Genomic DNA, 26,263 nt, shown 5'->3' with positions numbered 1-26,263 from the left:
ACCTGGGTAATTATAGTAATTTCAGTCTGAAACTGACCCTGGGCAAGGTAATGGAGCAGTTGATACAGGACTCGATTAATAAAGAGTTAAAGGAGGGTCATATAATTAATGCCTATAAACATGGGTTTGTGGAAAATAGATCTTCTCAAACAAACAATTTTTTTTTGAGTTTACAAGTTTGGTTGCTAAAGTTAACAGTGCTGATGTAACATATTTAGACTTCTCCAAGGTGCTAGAATTGGTACCACATGACATTTTCATTTAAAAAACTAGAATGGATATAAAATTAACATAGCACATATTAAATGGACTAAAAACTGGCTAACTGATAGGTTTCAAAATGTAACTGTAAATAGGGAATCATCATGGAATGGGGGTATTTCTAGTAGTGTCCCACATGGTTCAGTTCTTGGCCCTATGCTATTTAACATTTTTATCAATGACCTGGAAGCAAACAAAATCATCACTGATAAAGTTTGCAGATAACACAAAAATTGGGGGAGATGACATATAGTTGATACTGAGCAATCTGGACCAATTTATAGGAGGGGGACAAGCACATATTTACATTTAGCTGTATTAAAACTATCTAGGAAAAAAGAATGTAGGACATGCTTACAGAATGGGGGGCTCTCTCCTGGGCAGCAATGACTCTGAAAAAGATATGGGGGTGATAGTGGATAATCAGCTAAACATGAGCTCCCAGTGCAAAGTTGTGGACAAAAGGGTTAATGCAATCCTTGAATGCATAAACAGGGGAATCTCCAGTACAAGTAGAGAAATTATTTTACCTCTGTATTTGCCACTGGAGTGACTGCTGCAGTGTCCAGTTCTGGTTTCCACAATTCTTCTTTGAGTGCTTGCTCATATCGATTCCAATTAGGTGTGTGCGCGCCGTGTGCACGCTCGTTGGAAGATTTTTACCCTAGTAACCCTCAGTGGGTCGGCTGGGTCGCCCCCTGGAGTGGCGCTGTTATGGCGCTGGATATATACCCCTGCCGGCCCATCGCCCCTTCAGTTCCTTCTAACCGCCCATGATGGTCGTTGGAACTGTGGAGCACGGCATAGCTGATCTCCACTTCCCTAGCTTTCCTCGTGTTTTCTCTATAGATAGTTGTAGATAGTTCACTAGTTTACATTTATAGTTAGCCCCACATAGACCTCTTGGCCTCTTGCGAGAATCGGAAGTGCCACGTGTTCTGCTCCTTCCAGGGATGCTCCCTGGGCTCCCTCTCGGACACATTCCTGATAACCTGGAAAGACCATCTCCTTTACGCCTTTCCACCTTTCCCGCTGGTCCACAAGGTCCTACTCAAGCTCCGCAGAGACAAGGCCCACTTAATCCTGATTGCTCCAGCGTGGCTGAGACAGCACTGGTACACCACGTTGTTCGACCTGTCGGTGAACGACCCCATTCCCCTACCACTCTGGCCGGATCTCATAACCCAGGAGCACGGCAGGCTTCGCCACCCAGACCTGCAGTCACTCCATTTCACAGCATGGATGCTGCATGGTTAAGTCAATCTGAGCTGCGTTGCTCCGCCTCAATTCAACAGGTGCTCCTAGGTAGTAGGAAGCCTTCTACTAGGTCGACATACCTGGCCAAGTGGAAGCATTTCTCCTGCTGGTGTGCTCAACATGATACTGTCCCCACACAGGTACCAGTCCCTACTATCCTGGAATATCTCTGGTCCTTGAAACAGCACGGCCTAGTGGTCTTGTCCATAAAAGTTCACCTGGTAGCCATCTCGGCTTTCCATCCAGGGGAGAACGGGCATTCACTCTTTTCGAACCCTATGGTTACCAGATTCCTCAAGGGCCTGGAGCTCTTGTACTCGCAGACTCGACACCCGTCCCCAACGTGGGACCTCAATCTAGTTCTATCCAAGCTCATGGGTGCCCCCTTTGAGCCGATGGCCACCCGCTTGCTGCTGTACCTTTCCTGGAAGACAACCTTCCTTGTCGCCATTACATCGGCAAGGCGAGTGTTGGAACTTCAGGCCCTCACAGCGGACCCCCCATATACGGTGTTTCATAAGGACAAGGGGCACCTGCGACCACACCCCGCCTTCCTCCCTAAGGTGGTGTCTGTCTTCCATGTCAACCAGGACATCTTCCTCCCGGTCTTCTTCCCAAAACCGCATTCCTCACGTTGGGAACAGCAGTTGCATTCCCTGGATGTTCGTAGGGCTCTTGCCTTTTACATCGAGAGGACAAAACCCTTTTGAAAAACACCTCAACTCTTCATAGCGGTGGCAGAACGAATGAAAGATCTTCCGGTCTCTTCGCGGCGAATTTCATCTTGTGTGACGTCTTGCATCTGTGCCTGTTATGACTTGGCTCGCGTTCCAACTAGCCAACTCACCGCCCATTCTACTCGGGCTCAAGCTTCATCTACCGCCTTCCTGGTCCACGTACCCACCCAGGAGATATGTCGAGCAGCTACATCGTCATCTGTGCACACCTTTGCGTCACACTACGCATTGGTGCAACAGTCCAGAGATGACGCGGCATTTGGTTCAGCAGTTTTACATTCTGCGACATCTCGCTCCGACCCCACTGCCTAGGTGAGGCGTGGGAGTCACCTAATTGGAATCTATATGAGCAAGCACTTGAAGAAGAAAAGACGGTTACTCACCTTTGTAACTGTTGTTCTTTGAGATGTGTTGCTCATATCCATTCCAAACCTGCCCTCCTTCCACTCTGTCAGAGTAGCCGGCAAGAAGGAACTGAAGGGGCGATGGGCCGGCAGGGGTATATATATGGCACCATAACAGCACCACTCCAGGGGGCGATCCAGCCAACCCACTGAGGGTTGCTAGAGTAAAAATCTTCCGACGAGCATGCATGCGGCGCACGCACACCTAATTAGAATGGATATGAGCAACACATCTCGAAGAACAACAGTTACAAAGGTGAGTAACTGTCTTTTCAAGAGGATGTTGATAAATTGAAGAGTGTTCAGAGAAGAGCCACGAGAACGATTAAAGGATTAGAAAACACGCCTTATAGTGATTGAGCTCCTTGAGTCTATCTATTTAGTTCAACAAAGAAGATTAAGGGCTGACTTGATTACAGTTTATAAGTACCTGCCTGGGAAACAAATACTTGATAACGGGCTCTTCAGTCTAGCAGAGAAAGGCATAACATGATCCAAGGCTGAAAGTTGAAGCTAGACAAACTCTGACTGGAAATAAGGAGTACATTTTTACCAGTGATGGCAATTAACCATTTGAACATTTTACCAACATTTGTGGTGGATTCTCCATCCCTGGCAATTTTTAAATCCAGATTGATGTTTTTCTGAAAGATATGCTCTAGGAATTCTTTTGGAGAAGTTCTATGGCCTGTTGCCTTTTTTTGACCCAAGTGTTTAGGTGAAGTTTAGGGCATTGTGGGTATTCCAGTTGGGAGTAGAAATTGGAGGTAGTCAGATATTTCTTTAAAAGCAGCAAAGAGTCCTGTGGCACCTTATAGACTAACAGACGTTTTGGAGCATGAGCTTTCGTGGGTGAATAGCCACTTTGTTGGATGCATCTGATGAAGTGGGTATTCACTCACAAAAGCTCATGCTCCAATACGTCTGTTAGTCTATAAGGTGCCACAGGACTCTTTGCTGCTTTTACAGATCCAGACTAACACGGCTACCCCTCAGGTATTTCTTTGATGTAATCATGTTTATTTACAAGAAATGTACAAACTCCTGTGTTTCATGCAGCATGAACCAAGAGAAAAGGAGCCCTTTCTTAGCTTACCAGGCACCCAAATCCTTCTAGCCAACACCAGATCCCAAAAGCTCTCTCCCTAGATTTCCCCAGGGTCACACTGTGTTTACAGGCTCCTGCCTGGCTTTTTTTTGCCTTTTTTCCTCTGCCGTTTTTCTGTTCTTGCCTGTGACCTCAGAATCTGTGTGTTCACCCACACAGCTCTACTCTAAACAATACTCAGCCCAAACACTCCTGGAAGAAACTATAAAAGAGGGGAAGTGACATCATCACTTGCCCTCCCCCCACCCTCCCCAACTCAATGCCTGGAAGACTGTCTGGAGGACAAAGACTTAGTCTCTAAGACGCCACAAGGACTCCTCATTGTTTGAGCTGGGGAAGGTGATCTCAGGCTGGAAATGGAATCCCATCTGTGTATTGAGGATCTGTTACCTGCTTGTACCATCTGTCAGGATGAGACACAGCTTGAGTCAAATCCGTTTAGTGTGTAGAACTTAGACTGAATTTATTTTTGTTTATTAAGTAACCAACTCTGATCTCTATGCCTTCAAAGCTATCATTCTGTAGTTAATAAACCTGATTTATATTTTATCTAAAACAGTGTGTTTTGGCTGAAGTACTTGGGAAATTTCAGTTCAGTTTACAAAGGCTAGCATGTGTCCATTCCACATGGAAGAAGTGGCTAACTAAATGACCTTGCACTGGCCAGGCTTCTGACCAGGGCAAGACAATACAGTTCTGGGGTACAAGACTGGAGAGCTGGGGGAAATTGCTTGGAGCTTCCCTACTGATGGTTCATGAGTGGCTCGGAGATCATTCATGTAACACAGCTGGGGGTGTCCCTGTCTATGGATGTCTGTGTAAGTGCCCTGCCTGCCAGAGGTTTCTAGCTTGACATCAGTATCATAGTGTGAGTGCAAGCTCAGGTTGGTGGAACAGAGGGGTCAGTGATCTCACAGACCAGGTTGCGCCCCACAGACCCCATCACACTTATATTTACAGTTAATGTTAACTGAAGGGAGAGTTCACACCTCTCAACCTCAATAGGGTTTTAACCCAACTAACCAAGGTTTTACCTGGCTCATAGAGGCCTGCGTTATACAGGAGGTTTGCAGAGTTGTAGCTGTGTGGGTCCAAGGATCTTAGAGAGATGGAGTGAGTGAGATAATATCTTTTATTGGACCAACCTGTTGGTGAAAGAGACAAGCTTTCAAGCTACATGGTCACCTAAAGCGCTTTGTATAGCTCCAAAGCTTGGTCCAATAAAAGATATTACCTCACCTACCTAGTGTCTCCTATATAGGAGGTCAGACTAGGTGATCACAATGGTCCCATCTAGCCTTGGAATCTATTCATCTTAATCTTTGATTGTTTCAAATAACATGCTAAATCTTTCAAACAATTTCATAGATTGTACTCGAAAGTAGCTGCATTTCATCATTATTTTCCAGTGTCCAGAATGGTGTCCCCATTCCCAAGCACTCACAAGCAAACCCAGCACTGGTAAATGGAAGTGGCCAGTGATTTGGGTTGCAGGCTGCACTTATTAAAGGGAGCTGGTCAAGTACACTTTTAGAATTTCTAATTCTTTCAATCTATAAATGTTTTTAATCCTCTAAAAACAAATATTTTTTTCTTAACAGTTTACCCCTTTTCTTTAGGGTCTAGTGGTTCCATTTATGGTTCAAGGGCAGCTTGAAAGAGTTTTGTATTTTACCCATTCCACTGGCACAGCCCATGTTGTCAGCACAGCTCTGTAAATAATGGTGGCAAATTTAGACTCAGCGTAAGCACCGGCAACTGTATTGTAACTGTATGGTTCCAGTTGAAAGTTGCACCTTGATTACAACAGGTCTGATTCTGGTTCAGTACTGCCAATCCCAAGCACTGAAAACTCTTGAGTCAGGCCCCAGAAATCATAACATTGTCTTAAATATCATGAGAGAGGAACAAATAATATTTTTTTAGTTTTTATTTGCCTTTTACTTTTGTAGCCTTTAAAGTCCATGTTTTCAAACTCTTCTCTACAACCATGAGGCTAAAAAGTTATTTTAATGAAAGCTGAGATTCCCATTTAATCACATGACTCCAGGAGTTGGGGCTTTAAATTACAAAATATCTCAAGATTCATGGTAAAATTGTGAGAATTAGCAATGTGTTCCTTAACTATAGTTACTGTTGCTACCAGGATAGCAGAGAGGTACAGAAGAGTGCTAGGCAATGGACTCCGTACACACCATCTACTGACTTTTTCTTAATTTTTTTTCTTTGTATAGGTCCTTTGTTACACTAGAAAGACGACTCAGCTGTAGTGAATACAATGATGATTCTTTATTGAAGATATAGGAAACAAACAGGAGCTTGTACTTCTTTCAGGCTCAGTAACTCCCAGACTAAACAGAGCCTGTTGTACTTTAGTATCATTATAAAGAGTTTCTCTGTGTCCTGGCCTGGGACTTCACAGTCATTGGAAGAGGCTGCTGCGTATATTACATTTTCCAAGTGGTGGGTTACTGACAAAAATAAGTATTTAAAGTTCTGAATATATTGCCTTCTGAATTATAACAATGTTAAGGTAGGCAATGTTTGTGCCTAAATGGCAACACATTATTCTTGTAATGCAATTATAGACAGAGGAATAAGCTGTCATATGGCACACAGTGCATACTATATATTAAAACTGATATTCATAATGCCTCAAGATACTATGCAGTCAAAATGACTATCCTAACTATTTACACTGGGAACATAGAGTTCAAACTAGTTTGTCAAGCTGGAACAAGGCAATATTTTCACTGTCCCGGTGATTTAAGAGCCAGCAAACCCTGACTAGTGCTTTTGCATTCATAATCTCAATACAATCACTCACTTCTAGCCTTAAATTCTGCATATCATCACATTTAACATTAACACATTGTTGCTACGATTATTAGCACATCTTGATTGCCCCTCTACCAGTGGTTTATCAGCATTTACATATTCTCTCCTTGTGAAAGCTTTACTAGTAAAGATAGGTCCAAACCTCCTCCAAAGTTCAAGGGCTCTCAGTGACATGATTCTAGTTTGGCCCATTACAGACATAGAAGTCAGTTGTCAGGTTAGTATCTAGGCTGCCCCAAAGTCCAGGGTTACTTACTAGACATCCATCCTTTGCTTATTATTTTCTATGCTCTTCTATATTAAGTATTCAATACATAACTGCTCAAAGCATATTCACTAATTCACTTCCTGCAAGTTTGCCTTTTCAACATGAAACTTTTTTTAAACAATACTTTTCTGTGCTAACATGTACTTTCCAAACTGCGATACAATATTTTAACTTTCAATACAGCACCAAAACTGAGGAGAGAAATATTTTTTAATCTATATGCCATCTCTGCTTCTTTCATTTTACCCTAGTTCAAAATGCATGCCAGCTAATGGAAATATTTATTGTAATTCCAAAAGTTAATGTTAAGCAGGTTGTAATTTACAGAGCAGAACCCAGCATTCATCGACCCTGCTGGGAGGTGACTGTGTCCATCAGGCTGAGCTGGCAGTATGGCTGGGGCTGGTTGGGGATCGCTCTGGCCGCTTGGGAACAGCGCGATCAGTCATGCTGGAGCAGAAGCGGAGCCTGCCCAGGAGGCCGGGCTCCCTCACGATTCACTTGCCCAGCAGAGCCCCCTACATTGGACTGCTGAGCTCTTCCCCTGCCACAGTGGGCTGCTCCGCCTTCCCTGCTGGCAGGAATGCTGGAATATGGCTGCGTGATGCTGTCTCCCCCTCAGCTGGCCCCGCCCCCTGCCAAACCAGAGTGGGAAACTTTGGATTTTTTTTAAACACACAGCTGGGCTGCAACTGTGTGCTAGGGCTTGGCTCCACTGGAGAGTTGCAGCACTGGTGGTGGGTTTACAGCGCTGCAACTTACTCACCGTCCACAATTGCAAGGCACATACAGCCCTGCATCTCCCTGGCTGCAGCACTGGCTGTACTCCTGCTCTGCCTGGGGTATAAGGATTGCAGTGCTGGTGATGCAGCGCTGCTCTGCCAGTGTGGCCACCAAAAGCACTGTAATTGGCCTCCGCAGTATTCGGAGGTATCCCAGAATGCCTGTTCAGCCACTCTGCTGTTTTGTTGTGAACTCCGGGCTCCCAGAGCTGCTTATCTGAAAAACAAACAGCTCGTTTGCTTGAGCAGAGGCAGGCAGGGGGATTCCTTTGGAATGTTCACAGTTTGCTTGAGGAGAGAAGCAACACGGTCGGGGGGTGAGGGGGGAGTCCGTTTTGGAGCAGCTGCTTATCTGGTCTGAAGGCTATTTGCATTTAGTGAATAAAAGAGGGGCGGGGGAAGGGGGTGAAACTTTTAAAATGATTGAAGGTTGGTGCTGTGTATCTTCCAGTCCTTACAACTTGCAAGGCAGGGAGCTGACACAGTGTCAGCTCCAAAAATCCACTCTCTCTGTCTCCCCCATGCTCCCTGTCACACTCCACTCCACCCCCTCTTTTGAAAAGCACGTTGCAGCCACTTGAACGCTGGGATAGCTGCCCACAATGCACCACTCCCAACAGCGCTGCAAATGCTGCAAACGTGGCCACACTGCAGTGCTGGTAGCTGTCAGTGTGGCCACACTGCAGCGCTTTCCCTACACAGCTGTACGAAGACAGCTGTAACTCCCAGCGCTTTACAGCTGTAAGTGTAGCCATACCCCTAATTGTGCCAAATGCGGTCCATGGCCCTGAGTTGAGAACCACTGCTCTAGCTCTTATCTACCAATCCTCTCCATTTATTCCATAAAGAAAACAGTCTGCTACAGTTTCTACAAACTGTAAACAGTAGGGGCCAGACTGACACTCTTACTCATACTGAATAGCACCTTTGTCCACAAGCAGCCCAATTGACCTCGGCAGTACTACTCCAGGAGTAAGGTTCTATTCCATGTGAATAAGGGAATGAGAATCTGGCCCTAAGATAGTACAGCCGTTGTACTTGTGTGCTATGACATAACAACGAATGTCTCAAATTGCAATATAAAAAAGTTAACACGAAGCAAAATCTCTCACATTTAATACACAATCTACTAGGTTGCTGGACAACTGTCTCTTTAATATTTACAGCAAAACGCTGAACCACGATTGCTACTGTGGGCCCATTCCCCCTCATTTGGGAGTCAATGGGAGCCAGGGGCAAGCCCTAAAGCTGTACGCCAGGGTGCATGTTGCTAAACATGAGTGCCCTGACAGAGAAATATTCTCCTAAATTTCGACTGAAAAATAAACAGAACTATACCTTTGCTAAGGCAATATTTGAGCCCCAAAATATAAAAATACTTAAAGGCTTACAATAATTTAAAAACAAAAATGCCCTGATATATGTTTGCTGAATAATAGTGCAGAAACAAAAGCTATTAGAAAATAAATGCCTTTTCCAGCTTTCAGTGGGCTCTGGATCAGGCTATTGGAGCAAAACAATATAGCTTTTAGACCTATAAGATAAAACACTGTTACAAAAAATGCATAGATTAATGTTAAGTATCAGAGGGTAGCTGTGTTAGTCTGGATCTGTAAAAGCAGCAAAGAACCCTGTGGCACCTTATAGACTAACAGACGTTTTGGAGCATGAGCTTTCGTGGGTGAATACCCACTTCCTCAGATGCATGTCAGATGCATTCCTCAGTGACATGCATCTGAGGAAGTGGGTATTCACCCACGAAAGCTCATGCTCCAAAATGTCTGTTAGTCTATAAGGTGCCACAGGATTCTTTGCTAGATTAATGTTGTAACAATAATCTATAGTTCTAACGGAGTTCTTGGAATCTGCTAAAGCCTGAGCTACCGGTGCAAATTTGAAACTGATATGGCTTCTAATTATGAAGACAATTGTTAATGAAAATGCACAGATGGAGAAAAAGCTTGTTTTTCTGCTCCTCTGCAATATGCAGCAGACTATTTCTTCAGTGACTTACATAAACTATAATTGATATGCTGGTTTGTCATGTGTGGTATGTGGGGGCTGATATTCAGATATATGTGGCTATCACACGTTCTGCTTCAGTACTGAAGTAATTTCCAGGTAACTGCAATTTCATTTTCATTCTTTAAAAATGTTTAAGAACATAAGAATGGCCATTCAGGATCAGACCGATGTTCCATCTAGCACAGTATCTTGGCTCTGGTAGTAACCAGTGCCAAATGTTTCAGAGGGAATGAACAGAACAAGGCAACTTCGAGTAATCTATCCCATCATCCAATCCAGCTTCTGAAGCATGAGTATATATCCCTGATCATCTTGGCAAGTAGCCATTGATGGACATATCCTCCACTAACTTATCTAATTCTTTTTTGAATCCAGTGTGACAGACCCAGACCGGTTGGGTGCAGGAGTCTGGTAGAAGGAAAACATACTGGACACTGGATGAATAGTTTTCTATTCTCTAAGTGACCAGGGCAGGAGTTGCCCCAGAGCAGTCAGGATGGTGCTAAAAGCAATTAAGTCAGGCAGACTCCATAAGACACCTGGAACCAATTAAGAACTGATTAGAAGCAATCAAGGGAAACAGGCTAATCAGATCACCTGAAGCCCATTTAGAACCAGCTGGGACTAGTTTAAAAGGAAGCCCCTTCAGAGAGGCTGGCTGGTAGGAGCTGGGAGTAAGGTGTGTTGGGGGAAGACTGAGAGAAAGACAGTATGCAGTGAAAGAGCCAGGAGGACAAGCATGGTCAGGTACCAAGGAGGGTGCTAGGAGGGTTCATTTAGGGAAGTAGCCCAGGGAAGGGCTATAGCTCCGGTAGTTGTCCAGGAAACTACCACTGCTGGTGCCATTAGGGTCCCTGGGCTAGAACCTGGAGAAGAGGATGGGCCTGGGTTCCCCACAACACTACAAAAACACTCCCTGAGTAGGAAGACTGGGACTAAAGAGGGCTCTTACACCAAATCCATTGACTAGCTGATGATGAAGGTGGATCAGTAAGCTGTAACCCTTGCCTCTAGGAGGGGAGAGAGGCTACACTGAGGGTCATAGCAAACCTCTGAGGTGAGCCCTAACTGCCTAGAAGTGCAAGACCCCCACCCCCATTCCTGAGGCAAAGCTGGAGCTCTGCAACACCAGTTATACTTCTGGCCTTCACAACATCTCCTGGCAACATGTTCCACAGGTTGATTGTTGTGTGAAGAAGTACTGCCTTTTGTTTGTTTTAAATCTGCTGCCTATTAAATAGCAAGATTAATAGGATGCCTTTTTAACTTTGAATTTTCTATTATTTCCAGATTTTACTCATGTGTATGGTAAAATACATGAAGAGTTTGAACTTTGTAAAATCCATGCAATTAAGGTTTGCTATGCACCATGTGTCTTAGCAATCCTATTTAAACATTTTGGGCAGAATGCTGCTGTCCTTGATCAGTCAGGACATCCACTGAAATCAGCCAGAAGTGAAAGACAGTTTTGCTCAATCCAGAGTGAGCCAAGAACTTCTACTGATTTCAATAGGACAAGGATTTGGTCCTATGCAAGAAATATTAAATTTTTGCTGATTGCCTGCAATTAACATGACAAGGTTGGAAGGCTCTCTTTTTTTCTTAAGCTTTGATAGATCACAGAATACCTCATTACAAAATCTCTAACAATATTTTTATTATTTAATAAACACTCATTCCCCCATAGTCCTAAACTCTTGCAAGCAGTGTATAATATGTATGTTGACATCACAGAGTACAAAACCGTAATTTGTCCCTGTAACCCAATAATTAGTGACAAAATTTAAACCAAATATTGTAATGACATGAAAAGAACTTGTTTGCTCTATTGTATAAAAAATGCCCACTTTTCTAAAGTGTTTTGACATATTTGGTTTGAAAGCACTATGTAAGTTCAGAGTATTTTTTTCTATTTAATCCACTAACACTATACAGCTTTCTATTTATTAGACATTCTAAAATAAATAAGTAAATTTGATTGCTTTGAATTATGAATGACAAACTGTAAAAGTATAACTGTTTCCTCAGTGCACACAGCAATTTTCTTCTAGGCTTTATAAATTAACTCATGATAACATTTCAGGGCAAAAAGACAGACATGCACATTGGTTAAAGAAGCTGAGAGAGACAAGTTTTCATTAAAAATTTAGCAGCTACTAAGAACAATTTTTACTGCTTTCTTGGGAAAATCCGGATACATTTTGCTTACACCCAGCCATTGGAAACTGGAGGTTGAACTGAAGAACAGACTAGATGCTAAACTGAAGAAACATGCATCTGGAACTAAATTCTGCAACCCAAGCTGCAGATTTCAAATTTTCAAACATACTGGGCAATAGGTGCTCATGTGTCAATATGTGCTAGGGACTACTCTAACTTATAGCAGCTGGCTATGGCTCCTAAGGGGCCATATGTCAGCTGAGAATTGCAGTGAGGGAACTCTACCGCTCCCATCCCAGTCTCCCTGCCCCTTATGCCTAGGAATGAATGAAGGAGAGTGTGGTCTAGGAACCAGCTCTGATAGCTTTATGCCAGTTGAGTATTCACCTCCACCAGGGAAATTGTCAACAAGTCAGCTGTGGCCAGATTATGTTCCCTCTGTGCTACTCAGCAGACGCAAAAGTGACAGAGAGGGGACTGGGCTGGCTCAAAGCTTATACCTCAACTTGAATTAAAATGGCAATATTCCCTTGGAATCTATTTTATTACATCACATGTCCTCCTACACTCTGTAACATTAAAAAAAAGAGGAAGCCCACAGAACATATTGTAAGAGTAGGCATCTGACAAGGAGACAAGTCCAAAAAGAAACAAAGCAGATGTAAAGGAACTCTATGGAATAATACTTAGCACTTGTATAGCACCTTTCACCTCCAAAGAGCTTTAAAATATTTTAAAAGTCTGACAGATCAGAAGTCAAAGAATTCAGAGCAAATGTTTACTTGTTTATGTACGCATTATAGCTTTGCAGATCTAACACTCTAACTTAAGCAGTTGTGGCCAGGAATTGAGATGCTTGTCATTGTAAGTCTTCTGTAAAGAGCCAAGTATGTTCACAAAATACTGTTATAGGATATATACATAATAAATAGGTAGCAATAATAATATCGTAATGGTCTCAGAGCGCTGCAGTAGCCAAATACAATAGCAAAAGTTAAGGGAAGAATGAACCTCAGCTCTGAAATTTCCAACTTTTGGTCTGACTCATCATTTGTATGCAGTTTGTTTTCTTACCTTTAAAAAGAAACTAGTAGATGTAGTTCACTTACAAAACACAGGTCTGACATGGAATCATCTGACACTGTTACTGTCTTAATGGCCCTCAATCTAAGGATCAAACCTAAGCTGCATTAGTCTATTAAAAGTCGCTAATAGTCACTAATCCATTTTTAAAAAAGATCAAATTTTCCCTCTTTATGTAGCAGGCTACAACCTGTCACATATTGATTTGACAGACAGTGATTCTGAATGAGGCATAATCATTTCCATCATACTGAATCTAAAATGAAATTGCTTTTGTTTTCATTTAAGGCTGTCCTAACTCCACTGGTGTTCAGTCGATCAATCAGGGACACCAAAGTCTTAATACTATCAAGACAATGTGTACTAGCGGCCTACAGACAATTGATACAACAGTGCTCAATACAAGAACCATAATCCATCACATGAATAAGTTTCTGTAATTAACTAATATGTGATTCTCTTGACACATTAATCAATGTATAATCATATTTGTAGCCATTAGGCCACTTAACAAGAACATAATAATGGCCATACTGGGTCAGACCAAAGGTCCATCTAGCCCAGTATCCTGTCTACCAACATTGGCCAATGCCAGGTGCCCCAGAGGGAGTGAACCTAACAGGTAATGATCAAGTGATCTCTCTCTTGCCATCCATCTCCACCCTCTGACAAACAGAAGCTAGGGACATCATTCCTTACCCATCCTGGCTAATAGCCATTAATGGACTTAACCTCCATGAATTTATCCAGTTCTCTTTTAAAGGCTGTTATAGTTCTAGCCTTCACAACCTCCTCAGGCAAGGAGTTCCACAAGTTGACTGTGCGCTGCGTGAACTACTTCCTTTTACTTGTTTTAAACCTGCTGCCCATTAATTTTATTTGGTGGCCTCTAGTTCTTGTATTATGGGAATAAGTAAATAGTTTTTCCTTACCTACTTTCTCCTCATCACTCCTGATGACCCCCTTCAAAGAACTCTAACAGATTAGTAAGACACAATTTCCATTTACAGAAACCATGTTGACTTTTGCCCAACAATTTATGTTCTATACATCTGACAATTTTATTCTTTACTATTGTTTCAACTAATTTGCCCGGTACTGACGTTTGACTTACCGGTCTGTAATTGCCGGGATCACCTCACCACGAAGTGAACCACAACGACACTCAAAGGCACTAGTCCATATAAAGAATTTAGTTTGCAGAACTGACCTTTCACTAAATGCTTTATCTGAGTAATGGCATTCAAGATTGCATCTCAAACCACAGAATATATTGATCCAATTCAACCTTTTGTGTTTAGCCCCCTTTGATCTTAATAGAGGAAACGGATAAGTAGTTAATCAGAAACAAGCAAAACAACAAAAAAAACAACCTGACAGCTAAAGATGTAGGTGACATGATAAAATAAATACATAAAATACAGTAGATCCTTTGTTTTCTATCAAATCATTTAATTCCAGAACACTTAACTTGGTCACAAATACCAGCTCTTGGTTTATATATATAGAGGGAGTAAGTATTGTGCCATATATTACAGATAAAAATCCACATCTCAGAATGTTTAAGTGTCTAATTAACTGTAGTGTGCATTTTCCTACCTGAGGGCCAAGTTCTGCCCTGACATACACTCTCCATATCAGCCCTCTGATTTCAGTGGAGTTGCAAAAAGTGTGAGTCAAAGCAGAATTTGGTCATAACTGTCAACTAAAAATCCTACTTTGGTATCTTTATCGTTAAGGGTATGTCTACATTTCATAGTAAATTGGGTCTGTGGGACATACGCATGCAGACCTGATCTTAGCAAGCTCATGCTTGACCACTCACACTGCATTATAAACACGAGTCTCACACCTGTGTGTTGTGTCCGTACTGCATTCTGCAGACACGAGTAGACAATGTGGCTTCTGGAGTCTGTGACAAAGTTCCTCCTCTACCTTGGTGGGTCCTGTGCTTATTTGGCAGATTTGCTCACCTCAGTGATCTTCCCCACAATCTGAGTCAACTTCTCCTGTGTCTGATCAGGAGTTGGGAGGTTTGGGGGGAACCCGGGCCCACCCTCTACTCCAGGTTCCAGCCTAGGGCCCTGGGGATTGCAGCTGTATATAGTGCCTCCTGTAACAGCTGCATGACAGCTACAACTCCCTGGGCTACTTTCCTATGGCCTCCTCCAAATACCTTCTTTCATCCTCACAACAGGACCTTCCTCCTGGTGTCTGATAATGCTTGCACTCCTTAGTCCTCCAGCAACTCTCACTCTCAGCTCCTTGCATCTCTTGCTCCCAGCTCCTCACACGCACTTCCTCTCCTTTTAAAACCCAGGTGCCCTGATTAGCCTACCTTGATTGGCTGCAGGTGTTCTAATCAGCCTGTCTGCCTTAATTGGTTCTAGCAGGTTCCTGATTACTCTAGTGCAGTCCCTGCTCTGGTCACTCAGGGAACAGAAAACTCATCCAGTGACCTGTATATTTGCCCTCTACCAGACTCCTGTACCCCACTGGTTGGATCTGTCACAGGTCATATCCCAGGATTCTTAGTGCCCTTGCTACCTGTAGCCACTCTGGGGCTTGGTTCATGGTGCGTTGTGGGAGAATTGCCTGGCACTTACCAGAAGTGCTCTTATCCCACCACCACATTCAGTGGAGTCATTTTTGAGTCTGCACTCTCCCTGCAACCAGAGCCTGTAAGCTGGATCTAGCACCAATGGGAGAACTGCTCCAACTTGCCCTATCATTGCTATTTCAGCATGCAAGCCGAGCCTCTGTGAGACACTGATGGAGATTTTGGAGGCAGTATTTGTCCTATCAAAGGCACCTCTCCGAGGGGGGTAGAGAAATGGCATCCATGACCCAGCTGACGCTGATCATGCTTGCTGACATAACTGCAGATGCCCCTTACGCAGACCAGTGCTTCTGGACCACCACCACAAGGACAGACGGGTTGGATCGCATCATCATGTGGACCCGGGGAGTATCAGCAGTGGTTCCAGAACTCTTGCATGAAGAAGCAGGAGTTCCTGGAGCTATATGATCAACTTGTTGTGACCCTTCAGCATCAGGACATACACAAGAGAGGCCATGCCAGTCCAGAAATGGGTTGCTTTGGCCATCTAGCTACAGGTCTGTGACTAACCAGTTTAGTGTTGGCAAGTCAGCTGTGGGAGTTATGGTAGTGGAGGCTTGTGAGGCAATCAGGACTGTGGTTTACCCAAAGGTGGTGGGCATAAACAATGTTCCTGAAATAACTGCCAGCTTTGAGAGAATGGGCTTCCCAGACTGCTCTGGGTCTACTGATGGGACTCCTGAGCTCAGTGCTTTTCCTCCACAAGGAGTGCATGGAGTACATAAACCACAAAGGGCACCACTCCATCATTATGCAGGTCAACCACAGAGCAAGTTCCTGGACACCAATGTGGGATGTACTAGCAAGTTGCTACAGACTAACACGGCTGCTACTCTGAAACCTGTCATGATGCCAGGGTTTCCAAGAGATCAGAACTTTACCTTCATGGACAAGTTGGGACATTATTCCCTCCAAAATGGCATTGATATAAATGGAGCCATTGTCCCCACTGTTATTCTAGGGGATCCTGCATAGCCTGTTCTGCTACAGCTTATGAAACTGTACCCTGATTTCAGAGGCCTGACAAAAGAAGGTTCAATTACATGCTCACTAGCAGTCAGAGGGTGGTGGAATGTGCATTTGGTTGACTGAAATCCAGATGGCGTTGTCTCCAGAACTGTTTGGATGCCTATCTTGTCAATACCGATCACATTATTGTGTCCTGCTGTGCACTGCACAATGTCTGCAAAGCTAAACCAATTTACCAGGAGTGGACTCAAGACACTGCTGGATTGCTGCAATGGTATATGCAATCAGAAAGTACACCTGTCATTACTGGGACTGGGGCAGGACACACACACACACACACACACACACACGAATCCAGAGGTACTTTGTGTATTCACATAGGTGACATGGATGAAAGGGAGTGACATAATATAATTTCTGACTGCCATGTAGAATTTTTACAGACAACTATGTTAGAATTTTTATGAATTTTGTTATGTGTTTTATAAAGAGAGTGTTAATGTACAATAAATGGCTTACGGATTACTGTAATGAGGTTCTCTGAATTTTGTTTTGTATTGTATAAAACTGATTTATCTCAAATGAAGTTTATGGATTACTATGATGAGGTTTCTTTGTATCAATTTTGACAAAAATGACTCGTATCCTTGTTTACAAATGTTTATTTTAAACATGCATGTAAATAAGTTACATTTTAAAAATCTTTGAGGCAGATTAGTTGCCATCAAGATGTAAAAGACAATAAATAAAGAACAGAGCATAGTAAGAAACCAAATGAAAAAGAGGGGAAACAGCCAAACTATATACATTGCCACTATATTAGTTTCAGTGTTTCTGTGTGTCCCCTGTTCTCCTTGGCCCTTCTAGCATGTTTCACATGCATGGGCTGTGGTTGAATAGAAATGGAGGAATATACAGGATACATATGACTGTTCAATGTTATGTTCATTGCCTTTGCCATGGACCAGCTAACCCTAAAAGGCTGTCAAAAGGCTGCATAGCCTGCAGGACACGGTAGCATGGAGGGGACTCAGAGCATGAAGCTGGTGCCGAAGACTGCAGCCTGATTGCCAGGGGAATAAGCAACTTCTCAAACAGCTCCTGTTGCTGCACTGTCTTCTTCCCTCAACCTCCACTCTCACTCCATGAACTGGGCTGCCAATCTCTCCTTTGGCTGGGCAGTCTCACCGGCTTTCTTGCCTTCTTTCTTCCTTCATTCTTGGATAAGAAAGTTGCTCATCAGCTTTGCCCAAAATGTCCAGCCTCATTTAATCTGTGACTCTCTCTGCTTGTACGCTGGTGTCAGTCTGCTCCCTCAGACTGCTAGTTCCTTCCCTCGGCCCAGCAGAGGTGGAAGGGCCTGCCAATAAAAATGAAAGAGTGCATTATTGTCTATGAAAATAAACGAGGGTTTCTACAGTTTTCCTGGGGCTATGTCACTTAAAGGTCAAAAGATGATATGTGTTATCTTTTGGTTTTACTTTATTCACATAAAATTCATTGCCCTGCATAGAAGTTCCTGAATGTCACAGTTCAAGCCAACATACACATCTTGGTAAGATGCACATACCAAAACTAAATTAAAAGCATTTATAAATCCCCCTTTTTTGGTGGGCGGGGGTGATGTGGAATCCTATGAAGGACTCTGTTACTAGCTACGGTTTCATAATCCTTCCAGGCAGGACAAGCTCTGGAGGACATCGTGGTCTTGACAGTGCCTCAATGGAAGCAAGAACTTTAATTCCAGGCCAGCAGTGGAGAGCCATCAACCTATGAAAAGGAGATGTTTTGGCATCAGGTAACCGATCTACGAATGAATAGGGCTCATAAACTACAGAGGCAGCCCTAAAAGTATTCCCTAGCCCAGAATGTAACCATCTGGAGTTTGCATTCTATGAGAAGTTTGCATGCATGACCGCCCAGAAATGGGGGGAAATTAGTGGCAAAATAAGATGCTGATTTTGGATGGGGACACCTTCTTAAAAGTACCCTGAATTACTTGTACAGACTCAACTAGCAGCCTCGGACTAAATATATTCTCAACTGCCATGAGGACTCATAATACAGGCGCTGTGGACTAAATACTATTCATACCCATAATACTAGATACTTACTCTGATGCCATGAGGGCTGGCAATACAGGCAGTCTGGGACACTTCAGCTATGCTAGGAGGATGGTCCAGCATGGCCAAATTCGAAGCTGTGTTGTACTTGCAGGAAAGGGAAAGTAAGATGCATAAGTCTAATAACTCAAACCCATGTTTCTAACAATAAGTGTGCAACTAGTAAAATTTCATGCTGTTTAAACCCCCCCTCCATTTCCCAGTATCCATTTTGAATCCCATGTGGTACCTCCCATGTGGGAGGAGGCCAGGGTCGCTAGGGAAATGGTGTGGCTTCTGCCCTCAATGGAAGCACACTCCAACCCAGAGCTTGTACTCATATTTCAATTTCACATAATCCAGAAATCCCTCCCACTATTATTATTTATAACAAAATATATGGCAGCCAATACATACCAGGCTCCGGCTTCAGTGCAACTTCTTCTTGCTGCTGCTTCAGCTGCAGGCTGCTTTCCCCCAGGCCATCTGCAAACAGGTCTTCTGAATATGCTGCCAGAGCACCCAGGATGTGCTGTAGATGCTCTGGCAGCATAGCCTGACCCTTGACAAGCATGTCCAGGGTTACTTCAGCTGCTGGATCCTACGGCTGCAGGCTCTCCTTTGATCTGCCTGAGACTGAGGGGTTATAAGTGTGTTACCGCTCCTCAGCAGATTGTCATGCAACACTGCTGGCTCTGTGCTTGCTGCAGTTCCAACCACCAACCTCCTCACAGAAGAGGCAAGTAGACAGGGAGTTTCCTCAGGTGCAGTTGTCATCTTTGGCTTCACAGTACTCGGTCTTCAGCTGCTTTACTCACTCCCGGCATTGATAGGCAGTTCAGCGGATCCCCAATGCTGCCAGCCTTGCCTAGATACTTTTGTATACATGGTTGTTTCTGGTGCTTTTGCAGAAGTTGAAGCTCCTCTCTCTTCACACCACATTTTCACCAGAATTTGGCTGTGTTCCTCTGACCAACTAGCAGTGTGTTTGATGTAGGACTTCTTGTTAGTGCAGGCCACAGCTGAAATACCAGAGGGGTAAGTGTGTTTCCAGTTAAGTATTCTGGGTTGCAGTGAAGGGTTAAATGCTGAGCAGCTGCATTGGAATCAGGCAGGTGCTTCTGGTTCCTGGGAATCAAGTGAGAAATTGGGGATGGAAGGACTGGGATACACAGGCCTAAGGGTTTGGGGGATAGCATTGGCAGACTATGGACAGGAGCCTGGTGACCTAAGCTTCAGCTACCTCCACACTGCAAACTGAATGGGTTTGGACCCATAATCCTAGGTAATCCTCAAACCTGAGCCATGAGAGGTTTCTGGCATGAGTCAGAAGACTGTGTGGCTGGTGAGAGGATTGGTCTTAAACCTCAGTTTAAGCCCAGGTTTACTAAGCAACACAGACATACCCTTGAGGTATGCCTACATTGCATTTGGAAGCAAGCCTCCTGGCCTGGGTCCACAAACTTGTGCTGATGGGGCTCACAATAGTGCACTAAAAATAGATAGACAGAGGTTGCTTGAGAGCACATGTGCCAGCCTGAGCCGCTATGTCAAAGCAACATCTGTCCACCTATTTTTAGTGCACTGTGAGCACTAGCACAAGTCTGTGCTAACACAAGTCTATGGACCTAAGCTGGGTTGCTCGCTCCCGGATGCAGTGTAGACATACCTCTATTAAGCCTGCTTTACCAATGCTTTGTATCTTGTGGGTAGTCATTTGCACCTGAGCAATGAGGGAGCAAAGTAGGTATAAAGCGCTAGTAAGTCACAGTTTTCCATTCCTACCAATGATGGGATTGTAAAGGTGTAAATGACTATGCAAAGGACAAGGCCATGGGGAACCAGGCCCAATGTCTGTAAAGCACTTTGAGAGTTTCAGATGAAAGGTGCTGTATAATTACAAAGCATTATGATGCAATTACTAAATCACTTAGCTTTACTTTTTAATTTCTCTTTTCTTAGTATTAATACTGCAAAGAAAGGAGTGTCTACGGCCCTCAGATGGTGCAAGGTTTCTCTACTCAACACTTTCTCCAGCGTACAATAGGAGAAGAGAGGCTGGATTCAGAGGGCTTCCATCAACATGATCATTATACTCAGTCATTTCACTGGCTTCCTTTACTTATTTGAATTACTCACTCTCTTCTGCCCATGTAACTAAGGCACAATATTATTGCTGTTACAACAAGCTGGAAAAGCATCAAATGCTAACCCTGCCTAGCAGACAGTACGAGCTTCTGCTGGCCTAAGCTGACATTCAGGACCACATATGGCACTTGTACAGCCTCTAAGACATCTATGGAGTGCACAGAATCTAAGTTGAAGCCAAATTCTTCACTACGTTTTCAGTTCCCTGACTAGGACTCCAAAGCCTCCAGACTAATCTGCTCAGCCCCAAGCTTAGTTTAGAAAATCCCCCAAATCATAAAGTGGAAGAATGTGCCTGAAAAATGTTCCTTGTGAAGTACTGTGCTGTGTGACAAGTTACATTAGAACAAATGATGCAATTAGAGTTGACAAGTTTCACAAAGCCAGTGGGACACTGAGAGGAAAAAAACCTAATCTATGTGAAAATCATAACCAGTGAACTCCTGAACAGAATGAAAAATAAATTTTATTTTAATGTTTACAAAAGCAAAGCATCCTATGCACAAGAAGCCTCCCTAACCACTTATTATCTCTATTTACATGCATTATTGGCAAATAAACACACAGAAAGCAAGCATTTTTTCATTCTTTGGAAATAGAAGTAATTGGACCAAATTCTCTGCTGATGTAAATGGGCACAACTCCACTGACTTTAGTGGAATTTCAAGAGCTTATACTAGCAGAAAATTTGTCCAATTAATTCTGGCACCATTGCTGGGTGACTAGAAGCAGAGATGACTTGCTACTTTTCATCCCTTCTAGACTTTCATTGCTTGTGCTTGCAACTGATCAAAGACACTCAGTAATAAATCTCCCTTCCATCCAAACTGCAACATGCCAAATTACAAGCTTTAATTTACAAGTTATGGCCTCAATATTGCACCAAAGCAATGCCTGGTTTAACTTTACACACCATGAGCAATCCCACTGCAGTTGGTAAAGGTGCATAAAGCTAAGCATGTTCATAAATCTTTACAGAATAGGGGCCTGTAAACCCGTATCCATTCCCAGCTTTGAGCACATGGCTGCCAGATGTACTAGAAGCATATTTTGAGGAAGAGACTTTTCCCTTATCCCATTAACTGTGTAGTTTTCTTAAAGTGCTCTCTACCATTGAATGGAGTCATTGGTCAGCTATCAGAGCATGCATGACATGTGATGTCTGTAGGTATGGATGACAATGATCCCCAATTACTGTGCATTTGAGACATCAGTATTTATTTTCATAGAATATCAGGGTTGGAAGGGACCTCAGGAGGTCATCTAGTCCAACTCCCTGCTCAAAGCAGGACCAATTCCCAACTAAATCATCCCAGCCAGGGCTTTGTCAAGCCTGACCTTAAAAACCTCTAAGGAAGGAGATTCCACCACCTCCCTAGGTATCCCATTTCAGTGCTTCATCACCCTTCTAGTGAAAAAGTTTTTCTTAATATCCAACTTAAACCTCCCCCACTGCAACTTGAGATCATTACTTCTTGTTCTGTCATCTGGTACCACTGAGAACAGTCTAGATCCATCATCTTTGGAACCCCCTTTCAGGTAGTTGAAAGCAGCTATCAAATCCCCCCTCATTCTTCTCTTCTGCAGACTAAATAAGCCCAGTTCCCTCAGCCTCTCCTCATAAGTCATGTGCTCTGGAACCCTAATAATCTTTGTTGCCCTTCGCTGGATTTTTTCCAATTTTTCCACATCCTTCTTGTAGTGTGGGGCCCAAACCTGGACACAGTACTCCAGATGAGGCCTCACGAATGTCAAATAGAGGAGAAAGAGCACATCCCTCGATCTGCTGTTTTACATTTGAACAAGTGGCATTGTGAGGTTCCCAGCAGCCTATGCCTAAAATGACCAACAAATGCCATTCATGTTTTAAATGCCTGGCATCAGAGCTATAATCAATGAAAGTAGCTTGATTTTGGTGGTTAATCCCTAGAAGCATCCAAAAGTCCTATTTAAAATTCATCAGTTACTTCTCAAATTGGGAGTACCTGTTAAGAACATATATAAATCCTAGTTTGCTTTAAAAAATATTAAGTTATCTAGAGATGAAGTTTCACTATGGGAAATTGGGTTGAGAAGATATGTGTGGGATCAAGTACAAATGGTGTGACAGCTGATTGGTCCAAAGGTTTCAAAATTTCTTAGGAAAGACATCCCTTTCAATGGAAAAGTCCTAGGTGCCAAATGGTTAAATAGAGTCATGATTATATAAAAAGTGCACAGCAAAAAAAAAAAATTCACTATACACATTTTCAGCACTGTAGTTTTAATTTTGTGTATATGTACACGTATTTTCACATGCACTCTACTTTGTCTACATCTGGAGCCAAATTCTGAGGTGCCATGGACAATCAGGCAAGGCACAGAATGGGCAAGACAGTGAGTTTTTAGCAGTGCATACATGTGCATTACTGCCTCAAACCTGAGGAAAGAGGATGAACTGCAAGCTGTCAACTTTGGCTGTGTTCTGCAGCTCTGGCTTCTCAGACACAGGAAGGAATAGAAAGAAAGTACAAGTATTCCACTTCAGAACACTTCACCAATAAGAGACATCGTACTCAGGCTTAAAGCAGGACTGAATCATACGGACATCAATAGACAAGAACTGGATCAAGGAAAACCCTGTAGCAGAGGATGGATGCTGCGAGCTCAATGCTACCTCAGTGACAGTGTTGGTAAACTCTATATATAGCAGTGTGCCAGGAAAGATCTCTATAACTGGCTTTGCCTGTGAGCCCAAGTGACATGAGAGCTGTGCCTGCACCTAGATTCACTCAGAATGTAGTTTTACCTCTAGCAAGCTCCCCTTTTACAAGCACCAGCTGACCCAGAATTCCAATGTCCTAGACCCAAAATTCCAATGCAAGATTTGCCTAACTTCCTGCCATAGGCTTCAGCTGTTTTCATCCTTAAGTGCATTTTTGATGCATACAGTAAGTGGGAATTTGGCTCCCAAATACTGGTCAACATGCAAGATGAAATTTTTATTTCAAAGATGTGGCAGTACCAGAACATTTCTCAAGAGGCTCTTTAGGAGCCAGAAGATGTTACATGTTGCATCACTTCATTTAATTTGGCTTAAAAAGAAAGGAAATAAAAACATCCAAGCCAAATGCTAATTTACTAGAAGTAGGGAGAATACATGCAGATTTGTTTGAGAAAGACTTCAACCCTTTTCCCCTCCCACATGCTTTATGACTATTGTTACACAGAAATATACATTTGTACAAATCCAGAGTTTTTTTGGAAAGCATCAAGACTAAGCTAATAGGATAATTAATGCAGTTCCAGTGCAATAAAGCTTCTATGCTCTAGCCATCCAACACCCTGTCATGTATTCTGCTTGGGGGCAGGAAGAGGGCTTACTACTGAAGAACTGACTTCCAATTTAACCCATTTCCAGTACTACAGGCTATGTCCTCAAGTTCTCTTCCTTGCATTTCTATCTTGGTATTTGGATACAGAGAGAGTTTTTGGTAAAATGGGGAAGGACAGAAACATAGTAACAGAAAAGGTGTTGGTTTTGTTTGCCTATTCTTTATTATATGGTGGATGGATAACAGTTGAAAATTTTAAATTGTGTTGGATATTTTAACTTCTACAGATAGAACTTTTTATACATTCTTTACTTGAAAAACTGTACCATTTCCCCAGTGTAAGAGAGCTGACTAGTGATACACCTGTTTTTAACCACGAATGTCAGAAATGTATCTGGGAACTAGCAGGAGTATAAACAGAGAACTAGGAGTTAAGAGACCTACGTTCTAGTCCCAGTTCTACATCATATTCATTGTGAGCTGGAACAAGTGACAATTCTCCTTGCCTCAGCATCCATGTAAACAGAAAAGGAATAAGAAATACTGCCATGCTTTCCTCACACAAGGAAAGATTAATCTTAGTGAAGTGCTATATAAAAAGACTGTCTTCTTATAACTGTTTTGACTAAGGAATGATAGGCAGAGCAACCCCGGAACGTAGACTGACAATAGCCAGCAATACTGGAGGAATGCCAGCCAATCTACTTCTATCATTTGCATTAGGCGGTGGCCTGCAAACAATACCAGATGTGTAGTCTACAATCAAAGACCAATGTATGGGCAGATATTTCCAGAACATACTCACAATGTATTTACTGTAAAGACATACTTTAACAGCATATTCTCTCTCCTGATGAAGTGTGCCTGTTTTCTATTTAAACACGACTGGCATCGAATGCACGTAGCATTTGCAAAAGAAGGATTAAGTTCTACAGTATGTTCCCCCTCACCATAACACCATACAATCATTTTGAGTGTTATAAGAGTTAGCACCATGGGTTTAATGAAGGTGGGGGACAAGGCAGAATAACCTTACATCGGATGGATTATCTTAGGCTATGAGATGTACTTTGTTTCATATAAATATATTTTTTTAAAGTTTTCTCTCCATTTAACCACATTCAGAATACCATTCCAAGCTTGCACTGAAAGAGACAGATGATAATTCTACAAAACAGGTGAAAATGTATTTTTTCAGGAAAGCAATTTCTTTCTCCAATTAGCATTAACTGACATTTATATTAGAAGACTCCATATTTCAGAAATTAAAGTTATTTAATGTTAAATGTTCTTTTCAGCAGATTAAGAGGTAGGTATATTTCCACAATAGAAGAAAAATTGTAGCAGACACTAAATCAAAACAAAGAGCGTCTGATAGGTCAACAGACTCTGTTCATAACTGTGAACATAACTGTCTTGAGATCTCTCTAATTAATAATGAAAGCTTGTTTTTCAGATAAAAGCAAACAGCATCATAATTTGGAATTTAATAAATTTCTGGCAGAAACAGAAATATTCAAAAGCTGCCTTTTTCCACATAGAAATGTGGGCTTCAACAAACCACTGGATCACTGGTAATATTAACCTTTGGACTGCTAAAACATGTTATTTACTGCAATTCTTTCTTACATTCATCAGCACCCGCGGTCTAAAAGTTTACACAGAGATCATCAAATGCTTGATAATTACATAATTATAACAGAAATTTAACTTGAAATATTTTTGTTAAAACAATCTTCATAAATAATGAAAATATCTGTGTTCTAGCTCTTCAGTAACCTAAGGGTTAATTGGTACAATACTTTTCTTTTTTTAATCTTTTTCTTTTTAAACCAAACTGGAGGTTTCCCACTGCCAGCAATGGTTAAGGCTTGGATACGTTACTCTCCTTTTGCTTTTCCCTTTTTCTGCTTTGTTCCATTTTCCACCACTAGATTGTTTTCTAGTTTGCTTACACCGTTCGCAACAGCACCATTCACTATTTTGCCATTCTTAATGGGTTCCTTGGGCATTTTATATGTCCGATAGTAGAAGTTACCAAACAAGAAAATAAAGGTGACAGCATAGATCATTAAACCCCAGTGCATCCATTTAGGGAAGGGACAGTCGATATAAATAGACATGGCTGTGTGGCCAAGAGTCACATAGAACTGAATCTGAAAAAAAGAAAATATTGCATAATAAACC

At 42.5% G+C, this 26,263-nt stretch overlaps 1 protein-coding gene across 2 annotated transcripts in view; it reads right to left on the bottom strand.

Annotated features, from left to right (window-relative positions):
• Positions 1 to 26,263, bottom strand: part of ELOVL4 (ELOVL fatty acid elongase 4) — a 299,610-nt gene that overhangs the window by 209,547 nt on the left and 63,800 nt on the right. Inside the window, exon 6 of one of the 2 annotated variants that reach the window (XR_007773974.1) lies at positions 22,292 to 26,232. Coding sequence is in view for 1 of the 2 variants with exons in the window: in XM_050950174.1 (XP_050806131.1) it covers positions 25,957 to 26,232 (276 nt within the window). In the remaining variant the exon portion in view is untranslated. Of the gene's footprint in view, positions 1 to 21,269; positions 26,233 to 26,263 lie in introns of those variants that run through there. The other variant, XM_050950174.1, reaches the window with a different exon arrangement.

This window comes from Gopherus flavomarginatus, chromosome 4 (genome assembly GCF_025201925.1).
Source record: "Gopherus flavomarginatus isolate rGopFla2 chromosome 4, rGopFla2.mat.asm, whole genome shotgun sequence".
NCBI classification, from domain to species: Eukaryota; Metazoa; Chordata; order Testudines; family Testudinidae; genus Gopherus; species Gopherus flavomarginatus.
The sequence above is the reverse complement of the archived record's forward strand: the minus strand, read 5'-3'. Positions and strand labels throughout refer to the sequence as shown.